General features: G+C 42.8%; 1 protein-coding gene across 8 annotated transcripts in view; it reads left to right on the top strand.

Annotated features, from left to right (window-relative positions):
• The window catches only part of LOC125452058 (transmembrane protein 241-like), a 141,024-nt gene that overhangs the window by 57,858 nt on the left and 61,907 nt on the right, over positions 1-21,259 (top strand). For 7 of the 8 annotated variants that reach the window (XM_048529988.2, XM_048529986.2, XM_048529983.2 and 4 more), the window contains 2 exons: positions 880-949; positions 13,088-13,181. In XM_048529988.2, coding sequence (XP_048385945.1) covers positions 880-949; positions 13,088-13,181 — 164 coding nt within the window. The remainder of the gene's footprint in view (positions 1-879; positions 950-13,087; positions 13,182-21,259) is intronic. The other variant, XM_048529989.2, reaches the window with a different exon arrangement.

The raw sequence follows: 21,259 nt of genomic DNA on the forward strand, positions 1-21,259 counted from the left end.
AGTCAATGAAAGAGAAGAGACTGAAAAGAGAGCCAAAAGGTGTCTATAAATGGCTGAAAGGCAAGGAAGATTAAATAGCATGAGGGATGATGCGAAAAAGGTATATGTGAGAGGTTAAAAACAATAGAGGTGTAAATGGCAGAATAATGAACAGTTGTCATTCAAAAACCAAAAGAAGCAAAAAAAAATCAAAGCAAGGAAATATATTGGGTATCAAGATTATAATCTGAAATTATTGAATGAAATATTGAATCTGGAAAGCTGTAAAATATCTAACTGACGGATATAGTACTGTTCCCTGAGCTTGCATTAGAACTTCACCAGAACATCAGAGGAGACCAAGGACAGTGAACAGTGTGAGGGTAGTGAGATTGTCTGTCTGAAATATAGCATTGTATCATCAGGATCTTATCATGAAAATCATGCTTAACTAAACATCTGGAGCTGTTTGAGGATATTAGAATATCTGAGAGAGAGAGAGTGCATGTGGAGTATTTTGATTTCAAGAAGTCTTTTAATAGTATCTTGTGTAAGAGGCTAGTGGGCAAAATTAAAGAACAAGAGATTAGAGGGAATGTACTGACTTGAATTTGAGAATTGTTTGACAGATCAAAAACAGAGAATGGGAATAAATAGGTCTTTTTTCAGGTGGTGATTGATAGTCTATGCAGGGTTCGGTACTTGGGCCCTAGCAGTATCTTGAGCAATTCCAAACTTGTATCTATATTTATCATCTTTAAGAATCAAGGAAACCATTTCCATGCACAGCAACACCCAAATTCTTAGCTCTGGTTCTAATTAAATTGTTTAATGAGTGACATTGATGTGAAGATTTGACTATCTACTCACTCCCTGAAAGGTTTCTGTTTCTGCTGTCAGGTGACGTTTATGGTGCTTTGGAGTTTCCATTCCTCAATTCCAACCGATTTCGCAGCAGCTGCTGTGCAAGGTAATGTCTAATTTGTTATCATCTTCTGAAAACATTGGCATGTTCTCACAAATTGGCTCTGTTCTTACCATATACGCCATCTTAAATGGAGGGTCTCGCCTTCTGCAGATGAGAGACCTGGAAGTTCTAGTTTCAGCGTTTTCTTTGACCAACTTGAAGGTGGTTAAAAATTAACCTGAGTTTGATGTGACTGCTATACGCCTCCCATGCATTGATTGTGGTTAGAATATCACTGCCAGCCATATTGTGGCAAGGTGCCTGTATCACAGAATAGAAGCAAGAGAATGTGTGCTCTTGAAATGTTTTAAATGAATACAGATCCTAGGATCATGATTAGCTTATTGCTGTGTTTCCAACTCCTCATTGTTCCCCTCCTGCTCACTCTGTACCTCCTCACTGTTCACTGACCCTGAGAGTGAGGGAAGGTGGGATCAGGAGTGGGGAAACCAGGGAGATGGCAAGCTGGTTGATGAGTGGATGTGAGCCATGCGCTGAGTAAAGGCAGGTGCCAAGAGTTCCTTGGGCATCTGTGGCATTACACATGCAGGGTCTACACTAACCTCCATTTCCAGGAGCATGTCAACGATGCCAACAGTGTTAACACCCTGTGCTAATGTAGTAGCAGGAGGTACAGTGCATTCCCTATGGTGTTTTCATTCTGACCCTTTCTCTATACTGTACTTATTGATTTGATTTTATTATTGTCACATGTACCAAGATGCAGTGAAAAGTATTGTTCTATGTCCAGGTGAAACGTATTTTATAGAAGTACATCAGGATAATGGAACAGAATGCAGAAGATAGTGTTACAGAGAAGGTGTAGAGAGAGATCAACTTTAAAATGAGAGGTCTGTTCAAATCTGATAACAGTGGGGAAGAAGCTGTTCTTTAATCTGTTCATACATTTTTTAAAATAAGTGTTTTTTCTTTCCCCATATTGCAAAGACTATCATAAATTGTAACAAATCGTAACAGACCACTCAGCCTGTTGTGACTGTTCCCCAGCTCTGAGTAATCCATTCGGTCCCAATTTCCTGTTTTTTTATCGCCACTGTTTCCCTTTATGTATTTATTCCTGTTCCTTTTTGACAGTTACTATTTAATCAGCTTACAGCTCATTGCAGGCAATATATTCCAGATCATCATCACTGTAATTAAAAAAAAAAGTTTTCTCAATAATTTTGCAAAGCACCTTTAAATCTGTGCCCTGTAATTACAAATCCTTCTGTCATTTAAAGTAGTTCTCCTAGTTTACTCTATCCAAGCCATTCATGATTTTAAACTCGTGTAACTAATGTTCATTTTTCATTCATTGAGGTAAGGATAGCTACTTTCTCCTGAATCATCACGTAACAAGTTGCTTCATGTCTTTACCAAAAACAGTCTGCCCACATTTGAACGCAGTGCTCTATCGTGGTCCACCCAGCAATTTTTAAAGCGGTGGCAAGAACTGCCGATGCTAGAGTCAGAGATAACAACACTGTATGGAGCTGGAAGAACACAGCAGGCCAGGCAGCATCAGAGGAGCAGTTGAAGAAGGGGCTTGACCCGAAAGGTCAACTTTCCTGCTCTTCTGATGCTGCTTGGCCTGCTGTGTTCCTCCAGCTCCACACTGTGTTATCTGTAATTTATAAATGTGATTTTTTTTTTCCTGGCACGCGTTCTGCAATCAGGCTATCATAATGTGTGCTATCATAGAGACAAATAATACTGGGGTCTGCAGAGAATCATTGGAATTTATGTAGTGCCTTGAATGTCAAAATCAACCAAGGTGCTTCATAGAGACCATGGGAATTGACATGAAACTTGGAAGAGTGAGATTAGGAGATTTGAGCAAAAAGATTTTGAGTGCTGCTGCCCTTCTGCTCTGTGTGTAGGAGTCACTGAGCGTCGATGTGGATTATGCCATGATGGATCAGGAGATACCATGCTGATCACCTTGACCTTTCTTCTCCCAGTCAGTTTGCGTCACTGTGCATTAGGGTGACATTAAGCATATCATATACCTTTTCCTTGGTCACACTTTATGAGCATTAACCAGCAGAGAATGGGAGAGGAGAACTTGCCTAAGGAGCTGGTTTCTGGGCATCTGGACATAACGGCATTCCCATTGGAGTTGACTGTTCAGGAGCAGGACTCCAATACTGATAGGTTCACCTTAACAGAGAATGTTTGTTTGTGATGGCCCAGTGGTTCTCCTGCTTGATCCCCAGGTTCCTTGTAGGGACCACTGATGGAAATATTCTAGGATCTTTAATGTGACATCAGTCATTCCTCCAAGAGGAACAACATGAAATATTGGACAAAAGAATCATACTGAGAGAGGAAGGATTAGAGAAGTTGGAATCCTTTTAAAGTGGATACGTCACCAGGGCCAGATCGATTGTTCCCGAGGGTGTTGAAGGAGGTCAGGGAGGAAATAACAGGTGTTTTGAGGTTTATTTTCCAATGTCCACTGGATACAGTTTGAGGTGTTGGAGGACTGGAGGAATGCAAGTGTGGTTCCGTTGTTTAAAAGGGGTGCAAAAGAAATGCCAAAAATTAAAGGCTAGTTAGGCTTACTTCAGTGACGCAGGTTGTTCAAAATGACCCTGAGAGATTGGATAAACAGTCACTTAAAGAGGCATGGACTGACAGGAATAGTCAGCATAGTTTTGTTAAGGGAAGGCCATGCGTTGCACGTTTGAATTCTTTAAGGAAACCACAAGGATGATAGATGAGGGTTGTGCTCCGCATGCCAATGACATGGATTTTAGTAAGGCGTATTGACAAGGTCCCACATGGCAGACTAGTTAAATAAAGTAAAAGCCCATGGGATACAGGGTAAAGTATCATATTGGATCCAAAGTTGACTTAGTAACAGGAAACAAAGGCCAGTGGCTGCTGTTGCAAATGGGAAACCGCATCAAGTGGTGTTCCACAACGCTTCGTTTTGGGATCTCTGCTGTTTGTTTTATACACTTAATGCTTTGGACTTGCACACGGCACAACTGGGGGAGATTTGCAAACCACAGAAAAATTGACCATGGGGTGGATAGTGTAGAGTATAGCTGTAAGCTCCAAAACGATATGGTTGGGTTGGTGGAGGCGAGCAGATGGAGCTCACTTCTGATAAGTGTGACGTAATTGCCAAACAGTGAAAGGGTGCTGGACAATAAACAGGACTATACTGAGAAGGCTCGATTACAGTGAGAGACCTTGGCATGAAAGTGTGCAGGTCCCTAACGTTAGCAGTACAGGTAGATAAGATTATAAAGAAGTATGTGGAATGCTCTCCTTCATTGGTAGAAGTAGAGAATACAAACGTAGGGATGTAATGATGAAACTGGTGAAGAGTATTATGTGCAGTTCTGGTCACCACATTGTAGGAAGGATGTAATTGCTTTGGAAAGTGTTCAGAGAGGATTTACTAGAATGTTGCTAGGGAACCTGTTTCCTTTGAACATGGAACAGTACAGCACAATACAGGCCCATGATGCTGTGCCAACCTATTATCAAACTACCCTGTATTACCCTACATTTTACTATCATCCATGTCCCTGTCCAAGAGTCTCTTAAATGTCCCTAATGTATCTGACTCCACTACCACCACTGGCAGTGCACTCCATGCACTTACTACTCACTGTGTGAAGAACCTACCTCTGACATCTCCCCATACCTTCCTCCAATCACCTTAAAATTCTGTCCCTTCGTGATAGTCGTTTCTGCCCTGGGAAAATGTCCCCTGGCTATGCACTCTATCTACGCCTCTCATCATCTTGTACACCTCTATCAAGTCACCTCCCATCCTTTTTCGCTCCAGTGAGAAAAGCCCTAGCTCCCTCAACCTTTCCTCGTAAGACCTGCCTTCTAGTCCAGGCAACATCCTGGTAAAACTCTTCTGCACCCTCTCTAAAGCTTACGTAACTTCCTATAATGAGGCAACCAGAACTGAACACAATATTGCAAGAGTGGTCCAACCAGGGTTTTACAGAGCTGCAGCATAACCTCACGGCTCTCAAAGCCTATTCCCCTGCCAATGAGAGATTTCAAAAACCAGGGGTTATAGATTCAAGATAAGTGGCAGAAGAATTAGAGGGGATGTGAGAAAAAGCTTTTTTTATTCAAATAATGGGGTGTGTGTGGACTTTGCCCTGAGTTGGTGATGGAGGCAGTGACTCTAAACTCTTTTAAAAAAAGTACCTAGATCTGCACCTTAAGTGCTGGAAGCTATAGGACTATGGATCGTGTGCAGGAAGATGGGTTTAGAAAGAGCTCCTGGGTATCTTTGGGTTGGCATGGATAAGACGGGCTGAGTGCCCCCCCCCTCCCCCCCACCCCCCTTCTGTGCTGTGTTATTTCTGTGATTCTAGTAGATGGCCCAGGTTTTGCTGCAGTCAGGGAGGGTAGTTTTATAGACTTTGACCCCTAGAGGCCCCTGTTGTCAAAAACCCTTTGCAGCCTGAAGATGGCTGTGCTAGCATAACTGACTCAATTTTGGACCTGATCCCCACCATCCTCTGGATGAAAAGGTTTCTTTTCAACCTTCCTATTAGCCTTCTCCTTCTTAGCTTAACTCCATGTTCGCTGGTCATTGACCCCTCTAAAGGAGAGAGCCCCTTCCTGTTCATCTCCCTCACAATCTTGCGCATCTCTCTCAGGTCCCCTGTCAATCTTCACCAATCTATGGAAAATAGACCTAGTCTATTCAGTCTGTCGTCATAGCTCAAACCCTCCAGCCCAGGCAGAGGTTTGAAAGTGACTGTAGGCAATGTCCTCAGTATCAGCCTGGGTCACTTTTTTTCTGTTTTGGCAAAAAGCCATTCTATTCATCAAGCAGCAGGCTGAGCACATGCTGAAACATGCCGTCCGTACAGCTCTTAGGTTTTTGCATGAAGCGTGTTGCTCCTAAGTGGCTTGCTAGGTTACCTGAGAGGGCAGTTAAGAGTCAACCATATTGCAGTGGGCCTGGAATCACATACACATCAGACCAGGTAGGTGTGGGAGATTTCCTTCCCTAAACAACGATCATGAACCAGATCGGTTGTTACGACAACAGTTTCATGGCCTTCACTTACGAGACTCACTTTCAGACAGATTTCTAGTCCAACTTGCCCACGCCAACCAGACATCCTACATTAATCTAGTTCCATTTGCCAGCATTTGGCCCATATCCCTCTTCAACCCTTCCTATTCGTGTACCCATCTAGATGTCTTTTTAAGTATTGTGATTGTACCAACCTCCACCTCTTCCTCTGACAGCTCCTTTCCACAACACGCACCAGCTGCTGTGTGGAAAATGTTGTTTCTTCTGTCCTTTTCAAATCTGCCCCCGTCACGTTAAACCTATGCCCACCAGTTTTAGACTGCACCCCACCATCCCAGGGAGAAGACCTTGCCTATTTGCCCTACCCATGCCCCTCATGATTTAATAAACCTTTGTGAGGCCTCGCCCTCAGCCTGTACACTCCAGGGAAAATAGTCCCAGCCTATTCGGCCTCTCCCTATAAGCTCAAACCCTCCGACCCTGGCAACATTTTTGTGAATCTTTTCTGAACCGTTTTGGGTTTCACAACACTTTTTTTTTTCCTGTAACAGGGAAACCAGAATTGAATGCACTATCTCAGAAGTGGCCTCAATAATGTCCTGTACAGCCTTAGCATGACCTCCCAACTCCTATGCTCGATGCACTGATCAGTAAGGGCAAACATACCGCTTTCCCTATCCCGTCCACCTGCAACTCTGTTTTTGAGGAATTATGAACCTGCACTCCAAGGTCTCACGTTTGGGGCCCTGGGTTACTAGTCCAGTGACTCTACCACCAGCTTCCTGCTCATTGAAAGTTGGATGTATTGGGTTTTTTTTCAGTGAACTGTGTTTCGCAAGGGTGTGATTGTCTTTATTTCCTACCGGAGTTCAGGCAGTTTTGTGCTGTAAGTTCATGCTTCGCTTGAGAAATGTGGATCATTTACAGGTTTTTCTTCTCCCTCACAGTCGCCGTAGTTCTTTGATAAAGGGTCACAACTTAGTGTTTGAAATACTGTTTTAAGTAACAAGCCAAGCAGACTTGGGGGACTGAGGACTGGGAGACCTATTCCAGGCCTCAACCTGAATCTGCTCTGTGTCAGTTCAGCCTGACATTCCCAAACACATTTTTGTGTAAAGTTAGCACAGAGGTTGAATACTTCCATCCTTCGTTCTGTGTGGTTTCAAACACAAGTCTCAGAGGAAGAGCTGTCATTTAAGCACACTGTGTAATGTTGAGATTTTCAGTCACTCTTAAGAATCTGAGGAATGAACTCATATCAAGCACTCATCCTGGTAATACAACGAGAGTTGCAGTTCTTTTTATGAAGATTACAAAAGAATGTCTTCCTATGTTCCAGTTCACATTCACCATGCGTTTCTCTGCCCCATTGATACATTCACTGACAAAGTAACTGATACTACAGAATCTGGGTCCTTTGTAGCACATTAGTAATGCACACAATGTCACATCACCATTTAAAAAAAAATACTGCAGATACTGGCAATCGAAGCCAAAAAAACAGAAATTGCTGGAAACATTCAGTGGGTCTGGCAGCATGTGTGGAGAGAAAGTAGCATTAATGTTTCTGAAGAAGGGTCACTGACTTTAAACATTAACTCTTTGTCATCACACATGCTGCCAGACCTGATGAGCTTTTCCAACAATTTCAGTTTTATGCTTATGAAATGATCTTGTGCTTCTTCCATTGGACATGTTTTGATCCCATTTTAAGTCAGAGTCACAATTCAAAGATTGTTTACATTGAGCTGCTAAGTGAGGTCTATGGTACAGGTCTGAATGAAGTCTTTGGAGTCCTCCTTGTCTGACACCTTACATGGAATTAGAGAAAGTGGGTAAAAAGATGGTGATAGGAAACATTTATTGTTATCTCAGTTTACTATTGAAATGAAAACAAATCCTCATTTCCAGGCATTGGTTGAGTCCCAAAAACCTTTAGTGCAAAATAGCTAGAGCTATAAAACTATGTAAAACTGAGGAAAAGCAATCTCGGAGAATGATTTACATTTCAAACACTGCTGGGAGTGCAGAGTGAAGCACTTTGTCAAGCAATGGTGACAACACTGGCAGAAATCGGTTTCTTGCTGTTTCTCCCTTCCTGTTTTGGTGGCAGCTGAGTTTTGCTGAAAGGAAATATTCCTCTATAATGTTTACTGACATAACAACACTGGAATATTTCTCATTTGAAAACACTCAAAAAGAAAATGCCTCCCTTCTAGTATTTTTCCTTAAGCAACTAATGTAGCAGAACACCACAGACACTTTTTATAATCTGCTTTTGAAAGCTGTGCAGAAATTGTAATTTACAAAGGGATCAACTTAGAACTGGATTTTTACACTATTTCCCAAAAGAGAATTGTCACGTGCCGTTTGTTATTGAAGGTCTTTTAAAGGTCGAAGAGAAAATTTACTCGTACTCTATAAATTTAACTAGAAGGGATAATGGAAGAATTTTAGTGTTTAATGAGGACAGTATTCAGGTGGGTAAATTCTATCTGGAATTTGAATCCTGGCTGTAATTAAAAATGGTCCTGTTGAAATGTTAAATTGGTCCATTTTAGTGGCCTGATGGCAATCGTCTCCAGAATAAAAACCTTCCATCCCATTGCATTTCAAGTCCATAGTGAGCTATTAGTAAAACTCTTGCATCTCTGTCTCATTGAGAGTTTTAAGTCTGAACCCAGAATTTTGAGCACCAGAATCTAGTCTGGGACTCTAGCGTGGTGCTGAGGGAGTGCTGCAGTACCTTGGGGCTGTCTTTCGGATGCAACATTAACTTGAGGCCTCATCTGCCCACTTGGTTAGATGTAAAAGATCCCCTGGCACTGTGTCAGAGAAAAGCAGGGAAACTCTCTCAGTATCCTCACCAATATTTATTTCTCAATCGACTTCAGTGAAAAACAGATAATGTGTGTGCACTGCATTACGTGGAAGCGTACTGTGTACACAATAAATACTTCACTTTCTATATTACAACAGCACACTTGCAGAGTAATTCATTGAATGGAAAGTACTTTGGAAGTTTTGGAAGATACTGTGTAGCTACCAAGCCTGTCTGTCTGTCTTTGTGAGAGGAGACTGTGATTGATACAGTTCTTATTGTTAGGTGGATTGGCCATGCTCATTTGCCCTGCAGTTACCAGAGATGTACAGGCTAAGTAGATTAGCCATGGCAAATGCGGGGTTACGGGGATCGTGTAGGGGGTTGGTCTGGGTATAGAACTGTTCGGAGGGCTGGTACAGACTCACTGGGCCAAATGAGCTCTATCCATGATTCATTACATGGAGGCTGAGTGAGTGTGCCTGCTGAAACCAATGTAATGTAATAATTGCTGTACTTTGTTAATTTGAGACCATGAAAGCTACAGGCTTCCTTGACCAAGGGAGGCTAATATGGAGTGATGAATGTGAAAGAGGCTTTTGTAAAATACATTGAAAATTATACTGCTGGGCTTAGCCTCCTACCTAAAACAAAATGAAATGCAAAATTCATTTAGGAGGTCCTGACAAGGAGCCTGTCGGGCAAACAATTTATTTCTGGTTTCTCCATATGGATTTTCTTATTTGGCATAGGCATTTACTATAAATCTTGACCTAAGGGAAGCATTCCAATTTATTGTCCAAAAGGACTATTCACATGAAAGTTCTTTCATGCTTCTATATTCAAACACAGATTATTTTAGATGTTTTAAAATCTGGCTGCCTGTAATGCTCACTTAAAGGCTCCTCAGTTATCAGCCAGAAAATGACTTGCTGCAGCTTTACTAGATTAAACTCAGAAAAAGACTCCATCACCATCTTTGAAGACCCAGCTACTGGGCTTGATTCAATTCAGCCTAGTAGCTATTCTTGGTGTGTGATTTAAAACTGGGAATGTTGGTAGCTATTTAGTCGTGGAAATTAACCCCAATCACGTCTTCTCTTGATCATCGTTTTCACACTGGGCTTGCTGGATAACAATAGGACAAGGAATTCTGACCCATCTTCCTTGCTATCATGCAGGATACTCTGATTAATTGTGGGACTCTACATAATGCCTTCAATGCTCTCCCCGTAGTTGGAATAGAACCTACTATTTCATTCGTCTCTTCTACAGCCCTCAAAGCGGCAGTGGGATGAGGTTGAGACTGTCACACATCGTCTGGAATGTGCCTTTGCAAGGGAAGTCTGCAGAAAATTGCCCTGGTTCTTGTTGAGGTTCATCCCAAGTAGCTCTGTGTCGCGGGACTCTGTGCCGTAGGGTCTGTTCCCTGGGATGCACTAAAGCTTGGGGCAGCTCCTGCCAAGGCACAGTGGGGGAAGACCGCTGCCTGAGGTCTTTCTGCTGAAGTTAAATGAGGGCCCATTCAGTTATTACACCCTCGCAGTGTCTCTCAAATGAAATAATGAGTCCCAAGCCAATATGTTACTGTTAGGGTGAAGGGCAAGGCTGGTAGGTTTAGCGAATGCTGGATAACTAGAGAAGTTGAAGCTTTGGTCAAGGAAAAAAAAGGAAGCATGTGTCAGGTATAGACAGCAGGGCTCATGTAAAACCCTGGAAGAATATAAAGGCAGTGGGAGTATACTTCAGAAGGAAATCTGGGGGACAAAAGGGGACATTAAATAGTTTTGGAAAATTAGGTTTAAGTAGAATCCAAAGGGATTCTACAAATCTATCATGGACAAGTGACTAGGGAGAGAATAGGGCCCCTTAAAGATCAACAAGTCTGCCTATGTGTGGAACTGCAGGAGATGGGGAAGATACTCCAATGAGTATTTTGCATCAAGTTTACTGTGGAGAAGGATATGGGAGATGTAGAACGGGGGGAAATAAAAAGGGACATCTTGAAAAATGTTCAGCAAAGGAGGAGATGCTGAACGTCTTAAAATGCATAAAAGTGGATTCATCCCCAGGACCTGATCAGGTGTACCCTCGAACTCTGTGGGAAGTTAAGGAAGAAATTGCTGGGTCCTTTACTGAGATATTTATATTATCAATAGCCACAGGTGAGGTGCTGGAAGCCTGGAGCTTGGCTGACATGATACCACTACTTAAATGTGGTAAGGAAACGCCAGCGAACTGTAGACTGGGATGTGACCGACATTGGTGGTGGGCAAGTTGTTGCAGGGAATCCTGACGGACAGGATTTACATTTGTAAGGGCAAGGACTGATTAAGGGTAGTCAACATGGTTTCATGCATGGGCAATCATGTCTCACTAACTTAACTGAACTTTTTTTGAAGAAGTAACAACGAGGATTGATGAGGGCAGAGTGGTAGATGTAATCTACGTGGACTTTAGTAAGGTATTCGACAAAGTTCTGCATGGTAGACTGGCAAGTTTAGATCACGTGGAATACAGGGAGAAGCAGCTGTTTGGATACAGAACAGCTCAAAGGCTGAAGACAGTGTGGTGGTGGAGGGTCGCTTTTCCGACTAGAGGCATGTGATCAGCGATGCACCACAAGGATCAACGCAGGATCCACTGCTTTTTGTCATTTATATAATTGATTTGGATGTGAACATAGGAGCTATGTAAGGGACCTAAAGGGGCAACATTTTCACGCAGAAGGTGGTGCATGTATGGAATGAGCTGCCAGAGGGAGTGGTGGAGCCTGATACAATTACAAGATTTAAAAGGAAACTGGATTGATATTTGAATAGGAAGGGCTTCGGGGAATATGTCCCAAATGCTGGTAAATGGGACTAGATTTATATAGGATATCTGGTCAGCATGGATGAGTTGGACCGAAGGATTTGTTTCGGTACTGTATATCTGTATGACTCTATATGATTCTAATGTCTGTAAATATGGTCTTGTGTGTGGAAAAGATGTCTGGGGTTTGCTTGTTGGATAAAGTCAAACTCCAGTGTGTTTCCTCATTTGCTTCTGTACAGAGCCCCGAACTGTGTTTGTGACAATGTATCTATCTGTATATAAAAATAAATGTTAATTAATAAAATATATTTTTGAGATTTGAAATATGGTTTCATTTGGTGGCAGGGTGGCTCAGTGGTTAGCACTGCTGCCTCACAGTACCAGGGACCCAGGTTTGATTCCTCCCTCGGGCGACTGTCTGTGTGGAGTTTGCACATTCTCCCTGTGTCTGCGTGGGTTTCCTCCCACAGTCCAAAGATGAATACACTGGGCTGGCAATGGCCTCGTGGTATTGTCACTGGACTGTTAATCCGGAGACCAAGATAATGTTCTGCGGACCTGGGCTTAAATCCCACCATGGCAGATGGAAGAATTTGAATTCGATAAATATCTGGAGTTAAGAATTTAATGATGACCGTGTACCCTGTGTCGATTGTCAGGAAAATCCATCTGGTTTGCTAATGGAAACTGCCATCCTTGCCTGGTCTGGACTAAATGTGACTCCAGACCTAAAACAATGTGGTTGACTCTTAACTGCCCTCTGGGCAATTAGGGATGGGCAATAAATGCTGTCTGGCCTGCGACTTCCTCATTCCATGGATTGGGGGGGTGGGGGGTGGGTGGGGAGGAGGAATGTGCAGGCTAGGTGGATTGGCCATGCTAAATTGCCTGTAGTGTTCAGAGATATGTAGATGGGTTATAGGGGGATGGGTCTGGGTGGGATGCTGTGAGGGTCAGTGTGGACTTGGGCCAAAGGGCCTTGTTTCCATGCTGTAGGGATTCACAGAATCCTGTGAATATGTAGGGGTGTCCAAGATAACAAAGTGCGAGGCTGGATGAACACAGCAGGCCACGTAGCATCTTAGGAGCACCAAAGCTGATGTTTCGGGCCTAGACCCTTCATCAGAAAAGGGGGATGGGGAGAGGATTCTGAAATAAGTAGGAAGAGGGGGGAGACGGACTGAAGATGGATAGAGGAGAAGATAGGTGGAGAGGAGAGTATGGGTGGGGAGGTAGGGAGGGGATAGGTCAGTCCAGGGAGGACGGACAGGTCAAGGGGGCGGGATGAGATTGGTAGGTAGGAATATCTCTGATCGCAATATGTAGCAGTGCTTTTGATGCAAATGAATGCAGCTGAGGCTTACATTTTAAGTCTTTGTTTCTTTTGTAACAAATTGGTATTATACCAAATCCCATGTTCTGTGTAAAATGAAAGGATTTCCAAAACAGTAAATCCTGTCTTCTTTTTATTTAGTGGAATTTTGGGGGTGTCCTTGCTTTTGGTTTCTGTAACTGTGAAGAGCAATCTGTCTTCAGAACAGTATGGTACATTGAGACTGCTAACAAAGGTAAGGAAATAAAACTCCATACTCTTAGTGTTTAAAACAATGTTACTTAGTGGTGTAGAGTTACACCTCTCAGATCTGACACTAAACCTATTGAACAGACTTTTGTTGAAGTGCGATCCTTGACCTGTTACTGGAGCATTCAAGGCTAAACAACTGTTTTGAGATAGTAGGAACTGCCACTGCTGAAGTCTTGGGTAATAAGGTGTGGATCTGAATGAACACAGCAGGCCAGACAGCGTCAGAGAAGGAAAGCTGACGTTTTTGGGTCTGGACCATTCTTCAGAACTGTCAGAGGGGAAGGGGGCTCTGAAATAAATAGAGGGAGAGGCAATGATAGAAAGTGGATAGTGGAGCAGATAGGTGGAAAGAAGACGGACAGATCAAGGAGATGGGGATGAAGCCAGTAAAAGTATGTGTAGGTAGAGAGTTGGGGTGGGGGTTGGTCAGTGAGGAGAGGGGGCAGGTAGGTGGGAGGGAAGACTGACAGGTCAAGGAGGCGGAAGTGAGGTGAGTGTAAGTAGGAAGTGGGGGTTGGTCAGTGAGGTGGGAGGAGCGGATAGGTGGGAGAAAAGACGGAGAGGTCATGGAGTTGCGGACGAGACGGGGGACTGTTCTAGGGATGGGGTTGGGGTGTTGGGGAGATTTTGAAGCTTGTAAAGTTGACATTGAAAATATTGCTATTTCTAAGAAAACTATGAAATGTCTTCATCATCAATTTTACTTTTGTTCTGGTGCACAGTGTTGCTTTACTATTAGGACATTTATTGAATGCAAAATGTTATGTTTTACTAATTAATTGAAGCACATGATGGTTTTTTAACAAAGCTGGCTCTGAAATAAATAAGAAATCAGTTTGCTTTAGCATCAACAAGTTGATAGTAACTGTACTGTGAATTTGCACCCTGAGAAGGGGCAGATTTACTAGAAACTTAGTATGTGTTTTTAGTCTTAAGTGAGATTTTTTTTCTTCCCATGCACCAGTTTTCATCTGAGCTTTCATCTGTATGAACAAACATTGCATGCTACCAGCCTTTCAACCTAGTTGTGCTCATGCTTAGCTCCAGTCTTGCCTGCTGAATGTATCTATTTTGACTGAAAGACATAGAGACTAGTACAGCACTGCTAGTTTGGACTGACCTAAAGACCAAGAGAAGTTGTTCCAAGTTTTTCTTAAGTAGTACGGACACAGTGGGCTGAATGATCTTCTGTGTTGCCTGTTCATTTAAAATAGATATGGACCTAGTTGCATCAGCTGTATTAAAAAGCAAGCTACTGGAGAGCATTTGACCATGAAGTTGATGTTTCAGTTTGTCTCATGTGTCCCTTAGCATTAAATTGGATAAAAGCAAAATACCTTGCGTTAGAATTAGAATTAGATTTTGTCACGTGTACTCAGGTTAAGAGTACAGGAGTACAGTTTTTTTAAAAAAAAGTACAATGCTGCCATTCCTGGCACCACCTTGGATACAAAGTACCTGGGTACAAAATGGAAAAATAATGAATAAAGTTAAAAATTCAACGTTAAAGTCCTTGCCCTCACAGTCCTCACGAGGGCTCGATGTCCTGTGTGCTGGGCTCGCCCAACGCTGCAGTAGATGCCAGGGAACTTCTGGCTGCCTGCAATTGCTGCAGTGGTGGGCTCACTGTCCCCTGCGCTGGCTTGATCTTCCCCGTATTGAGCTCACTACTGCTACTGCTGCCAGGAAGAAACTTTCCTCACATGTACTGGAGGCCTGTATGTTGGAAGTCCAAAATAAAACTATAAAATTTGTAGCTCAAGTTGAGCTTCTGGATGTGAGTTTGCTTGCTGAGCTGGAAGGTTAGTTTTCAGACGTTTCGTCACCATTCTAGGTAACATCATCAGTGAGCCTCCGAAGCGCTGGTGTTATGTCCCGCTTTCTATTTATCTGGTTAGGTTTCCTTGGGTTGGTCATGTCATTTCCTGCGTCGGAGGCTCACTGATGATGTTACCTAGAATAGTGACGAAACGTCTGAAAACTAGCCTCCGAAGCGCTGGTGTTATGTCCCGCTTTCTATTTATCTGGTTAGGTTTCCTTGGGTTGGTCATGTCATTTCCTGCGTCGGAGGCTCACTGATGATGTTACCTAGAATGGTGACGAAACGTCTGAAAACTAACCTTCCAGCTCAGCGGCAAACTCCCATCCATAAAACTATAAAGTTTAGAAAAAGATAAAAATATTTATGGTCTCGGATCTTTCACCAGTTCACTAGAGGTCAAAGACCAAAAATGTTACTTGTTTTTCTCTCTCTCCAGATGCTGCCTGGCCTGCTAAACATTTCCAGCACTGTTTTTCTTTTTACTTGTCTTGCAAATAGTTCTTAACTCTTGTTAGTATAAAATTATTTTGCCTGTTCCTCATTTGAGTATGTGGCAGTTGTTTAATCTAGATTACTCCTAGAACAATTCTGCCTCAATTTCTATTGTAGAATACAAACTGACATGAAACCATTAAATAGCTAGTGATGGAATGTGTTCTGTAAGTGTTGATGTATATACATAAGGATTTTGCTGCTAAGATGTTCAGGGGAAATCCAAGTTGCATCAATTAAATTAAATTCAGATGTTGTTGTTATACTTGATTATTCTGATACATCAAAAAGAATATAAATTTGGACAATCACAGGATCAATAACACTGTACTTTTGCAATAGCCCTGACCTGTTCTTCACAAAAGTTTTCCAGTCGAGATCTCTGTACTACTTAAGAAGTACAATGAGTGTAATAGTAATAAATTGATAAGAATGTCTTCAAATTGTAAAACGGCTTCAGGACTTAACCTTCTAAGTCTACACTTATCTTAATAACTTTCAAACAAAAACCAAAAGAACTACACACACTGGAAATCAGAGACAAAAACAGAAATTGCTGGAAAGGCTCAGCTGGTCTGGCAGCATCTGTGGAGAGAAATCAGTTAACATTTCAGGTTCTGAGGAAGGGTCCCTGGACCAGAAGTGTTAACTCTGATTTCTCACCGTAGATGCTGCTAGACCTGCTGAACCTTACCAGCAATTTCACTTTTTTTGCTTCATAACTTCCAATCCCAACCCCAGACAGATATTTATCCAGTTGATCTTTGATTTATTCAACCAAGATATTCTTTAGAGAAGCTATCATATATATCTTTTTCTGTGATGTAGAAGAAAAGTTGCTTGTATTCTCTTCATTCACAACTTGTTCGTTTAAAGCCAGTCTATTTTATCTGTAATCCCTCGAATGCCTTGAATGAAACAAATTGTATTTTTGCCATCCCTCGTCCTATCACATTCACCACTTTTCTTCAATAGAGATAACAAGTCTGACAGCTTCTTCTCATGACTTGAACATTAAGAGCTGAATCTGCCCTCCTGAGGCAAGAAGAGGAAGTCCACCTTTGCAAAGTCATCTTTTTTTTTGAATGGGTGCCTAACTGTTAGTGTGGGTAGGATAGAGTTTGGCTCACTGGCATTGGAGATGGGATGAGGAATTGACTGCTTTTTTTCCTAACGTACCCTAGATTGCCTGTCAATCAGTGTACTCTGTACTCTGGTAGTAAGTGTCTGCTTTCTAACTCTAACCGTGTGAAGTTAGCACTGTTGCATATCACTGCGTATCATGCTAGAAATCAAGTCCTGCTATTCTTGGGGTTAACACAAAAGTTGAAGATTTTATAAAGGAATGAACTGTCTGCCTTTCTCCTGGCTGTTTTCAAAGGATCCAGTACTAATTCTCTAAGGAAGAGCTGAATTCACATTTGTTTTGCAGTTTTATGAGGCTATTAGAGGATTAATTGCCTTTGATATATGTTGATACGTGTTTGGTTTTTTAAGACCCAAGCTGACCGAAAACACAGACCTTCCTATACTGAATAATTACTATTCTAATAAATACACTTTAACTATGATAAATAACAATGAACTGTTGACCTATTACTCTTAGTTAACATTCTAACACTTGTAAACTCCCTGTCTATGTGCATGTACGAACAAACAAAAAAAATGGGTTCAGGGAAAGTCTGGAGAGCAGGGTCAATGGTTGTTCACAGGATTTGCTGAGATTATCCTTTCCCTGATCAAGGTGCTGATTCTTGATCTTCTTTCTCCGGGTGCTTTCACTTATTTATTGGGCGACTGGTTCACACCTTTAAAGTCTCTCTTAAAAGCCACCGCTTTCCAATGGACAGAAATAAACTGGCCAGCTTTAGGGGGACAAAAAGATGAAAGAACTGCAGATGCTGTAAATCGAACATAAACAGAAGTGCCTGGAAACGCTCAACAGGTCTGGCAGCAACTGTGAAGGAAAAATCAGAATTACCATTTTGGGTCTGGTGACCTTTCCTCAGAAGAATCTGAGATCTTCAGACTTGACATTCTTCTTACTGCAGAGGGAAAACAACTCCCTCCTTTTTCTGAGATAGTAGGAACTGCCGATGCTGGAGAATCTGAGATAAAACGGTATGAAGCTGGATGAACACAGCAGGCCAAGCAGCATCAGAGGAACAGGAAAGCTGACGTTTCGGGTCGAGAGCCGCCTTCAGAAAATAAAAAGAAGGGTCTTGACCCGAAACGTCAAACTTTCCTGCTCCTCTGCTGCTTGGCCTGCTGTGTTCATCCAGCTTCACAGTGTTATCTCCCTCCTTTGTTCTGATCTGATGGCTTCTGACATGAATGTTGACACCACTAAGCTGTTCAGCTACATGGGAGCCAATCACATAATTGTTGGCAGGCAGTCATCAATGAGTAGTCACCATTTCACAGACAAATAAGTCACTTTTTGTTTTCAGCCGAATCTCCATTTATATACAGCCCCAGCTAGTCTGTAGCTAGGCTTTCCCGACTGTTTGAGCCAACAGCTGAGTAAACAGTGCTAATAATGATTGCCAGGTAACTAACTGGCTTTTGACAAAGTGTGCAGAAGTCCTTCAATAGTCCTTGGCTTTTCAAACAGTCCTTTTCCCTATTTCTGTTTGCAAGTAAAAACAATAAAATAAAAAGATATGTTCTTTCCAGTAATGAGTTCAAACAGACCCCACGTGTGCTGTCGCAAGGGTCTTCAGCCACTGGGTGGAAATCATGATTTTATGGGGGAAAATGTCAATTTTCTTGAAGGGTGAATAATACTTCTGTTTAAGTGGTGTGAGCTGAAAGCTCCTTAAAGCTAAAAGGTTTCAGATTTTTGAGTCATTGCTGCATAGGAAAAAAAAATGTACAGTTTGAGGAAACCTGGCAATGCTTCTACCAAGACTCTGTGGAGTGGGAGGATAGAAACGTATTTTAAAGCACTTCATCTGGACACCAAAGGTGATGCCCTTTTGGGTTTTCTCCTCTTGCAAGGAATTGAAACCCTGGAGACGGGGGTGCGGCAATGGTTGGAAGAGACCTATAGCTGAGCACAGAAAATGTAGTTAGTTCCTCCCTCCCTGTCCATCCCCACACCACACCCCAGGCACAGCTCAGCTAGATCTTGGATACCTAAGCAGTGCACCTTCTAGTGACGATTGGAATCACTATTAGCAACGCTTGCATTTCCTCATTTAACTAGAATTCTGTAAATTTTTGTGATCAGAGTTAATGGGAATTGCAGATGCTGGAGAATCCCAGATAACAAAGTGTGAAGCTGGATGAACACAGCAGGCCAAGCAGCATCCCAGGAGCACAAAAGCTGACGTTTCGGGCCTAGACCCTTCATCAGAGAGGGGGATGGGGAGAGGGTTCTGAAATAAATAGGGAGAGAGGGGGAGGTGGAACGAAGATGGAGAGAAAAGAAGATAGGTGGGGAGGGGATAGCTTAGTCCAGGGAGGATGAACAGGTCAAGGGGACAAGATGAGTTTCGTAGGTAGGAAATGGAGGTGCGGCTTGAGGTGGGAGGAGGGGATAGATGAGAGGAAGATTAGGGAGGCGGGGACAAGCTGGGCTGGTTTTGGGATGCAGTGGGGCGTGAGGAAGGGAGATTTTGAAGCTGGTGAAGTCCACATTGATACCATTAGGCTACAGGGTTCCCAAGCGGAATACGAGTTGCTGTTCCTGCACTTTTCGTGTGGCATCATTATGGCACTGCAAGAGGCCCAAGATGGACATGTCATCTAAAGAATGGGAGGGGGGAGTTAACATGGTTTGTGACTGGGAGGTGCAGTTGTTTATTGCGAACCGAGCGTAGGTGTTCTGCAAAGCGGTCCCCAAGCCTCCACTTGGTTTCCCCAATGTAGAGGAGGCCACAATGGTTACAGCAGATGCAGTATACCACATTGGTAGATGTGACGGTGAACATCTGCTTGATATGGAAAGTCATCTTGGGGCCTGGGATGGGGGTGAGGGGAGGAGGTGTGGGGGCTAGTGTAGCACTTCCTGCGGTTGCAGGGGAAAGTGCCGGGTGTGGTGGGGTGGGAGGGGAGTGTGAAGCGGACAAGGGAGTCCAGGAGAGAGTGTTCTTTCCAAAAGGCAGACAAGGGTGGAGTTGGAAATATGTCTTTAGTGGTGGGGTCGGATTTTAGATGGGGGGGGGGGGGGCAGTGTTGGAGGATGATGCGTTGAATCCAGAGGTTGGTGGGGTGGTATGTGAGGACTAGAGGATTCTCTTTTGGCTGTTATTGCAGGGGCGGTGTGTGAGGGATGAGTTGTGGGAAATGCGGGAGACTCAGTCGAGGGTGTTCTCAACCACTACCGGGGGGAAAGTTGTGGTCCTTGAAGAACAAGGACATCTGGGATGTGCAGGAGTGGAATGCCTCTTCCTGGGAGCAGATGCGGCAGAGGCGAAGGAATTGGGAATAGGGGATGGACTTTTTGCAGGAAAGTGGGTGGGAGGAGGTGTATTCTAGCTATCTGCGGGAGTTGGTGGGCTTGAAATGGACATCTGTTTCTAGGTGGTCGCCTGAGATGGAGACAGAGAGGTCCAGGAAGGTGAGGGATGTGTTGGAGATGGTCCAGAAATTTTTGTTAGTTTTACTGGAGTACTGCCAGTCTCACTGTCCTTTCCATACCTGAGCTGTTAAAAATAGTTGTTGAAAGAGACAAATGTTTTGGAACATCTTTTTTCAAATTCTAGAAATTTCAAACATAGCTGCTATCTCAGCCATACCTAACATCAGACTCCATATGTATTTACTGTGGCATTATGCTGGGCTGTTAGACATGGTGATGTCATCTCTTCCGTATCCCTCTACAAAGCTGCGCTGAGAAGATTCAATTGCTAACCGCGTCATACCATCTCCGTATTCCCCACAGATTCCAACGGATCCATGCAGTACTTCTAACTTCTTGTCCTTTTGCGACAGACTTCCAGTAGCTGAAGCGTTTTGCCTTTTATTTCAAAAAGAAAGGCTTGTTGGATTTCATTGGAGTTGCAATGAAACCTTATCTGGTGAACTTTTACATTGGTAACAGCCCACTTTTGGTGATACATTCAGTCTGAATTCAGATCATAAATGTAGAAAAAGAAAGGCCTCCCATTTAAGTCTGAGGTGAGATTTTTCTTTTGAGAGTGGGAAGCCTTTTTTCTGGGAAACTGTTGTAGAAATCCTTTCATTTTACACAGAACATGGGATGTGGTATAATACCAATTTGTTACAAAAGAAACAAAGACTTAAAATGTTAGCCTCAGCTGCATTCATTTACACCAAATGCAATTCTACATATTCTGGGAATAACTCTGGAGTTATTCAATGTTTTTATTGAAGAGGAAGGTAGATTCTTGACTAACAAGGGAGTCCATGTTATCAGGGTTAGGTGGGATTTTGGAATTGAGGCCATATTCAGATCAGCTATGGTCTTGTTGAATGGTGGCGCCAGCTCAAAGGGTTTGAATGGCCTTATTCTGCTCCTCATTCACTTGTTCGTATGTGTCCAAACCTTGGCTGAAATATCGTGACGTTCTCCCTTCGGAGCTAGTTATGTTGTTCTTTATTATCCATAGAATGAAGTCATCCTCCTTCAGACTGCACCACCTTATTTAGTAGATTAAGATTTCAGTGCTCTCTACATTGTATCCTTGGTGAAATGGGATTTTTTCAGAGCTTTGCTTCTTTTATGTGCGCATATTGTTTTTTCTCATTGAACTGAAGTGAGAAACACTGATTATTATTTT

This window comes from Stegostoma tigrinum, chromosome 5 (genome assembly GCF_030684315.1).
Source record: "Stegostoma tigrinum isolate sSteTig4 chromosome 5, sSteTig4.hap1, whole genome shotgun sequence".
Classification (NCBI taxonomy): Eukaryota; Metazoa; Chordata; class Chondrichthyes; order Orectolobiformes; family Stegostomatidae; genus Stegostoma; species Stegostoma tigrinum.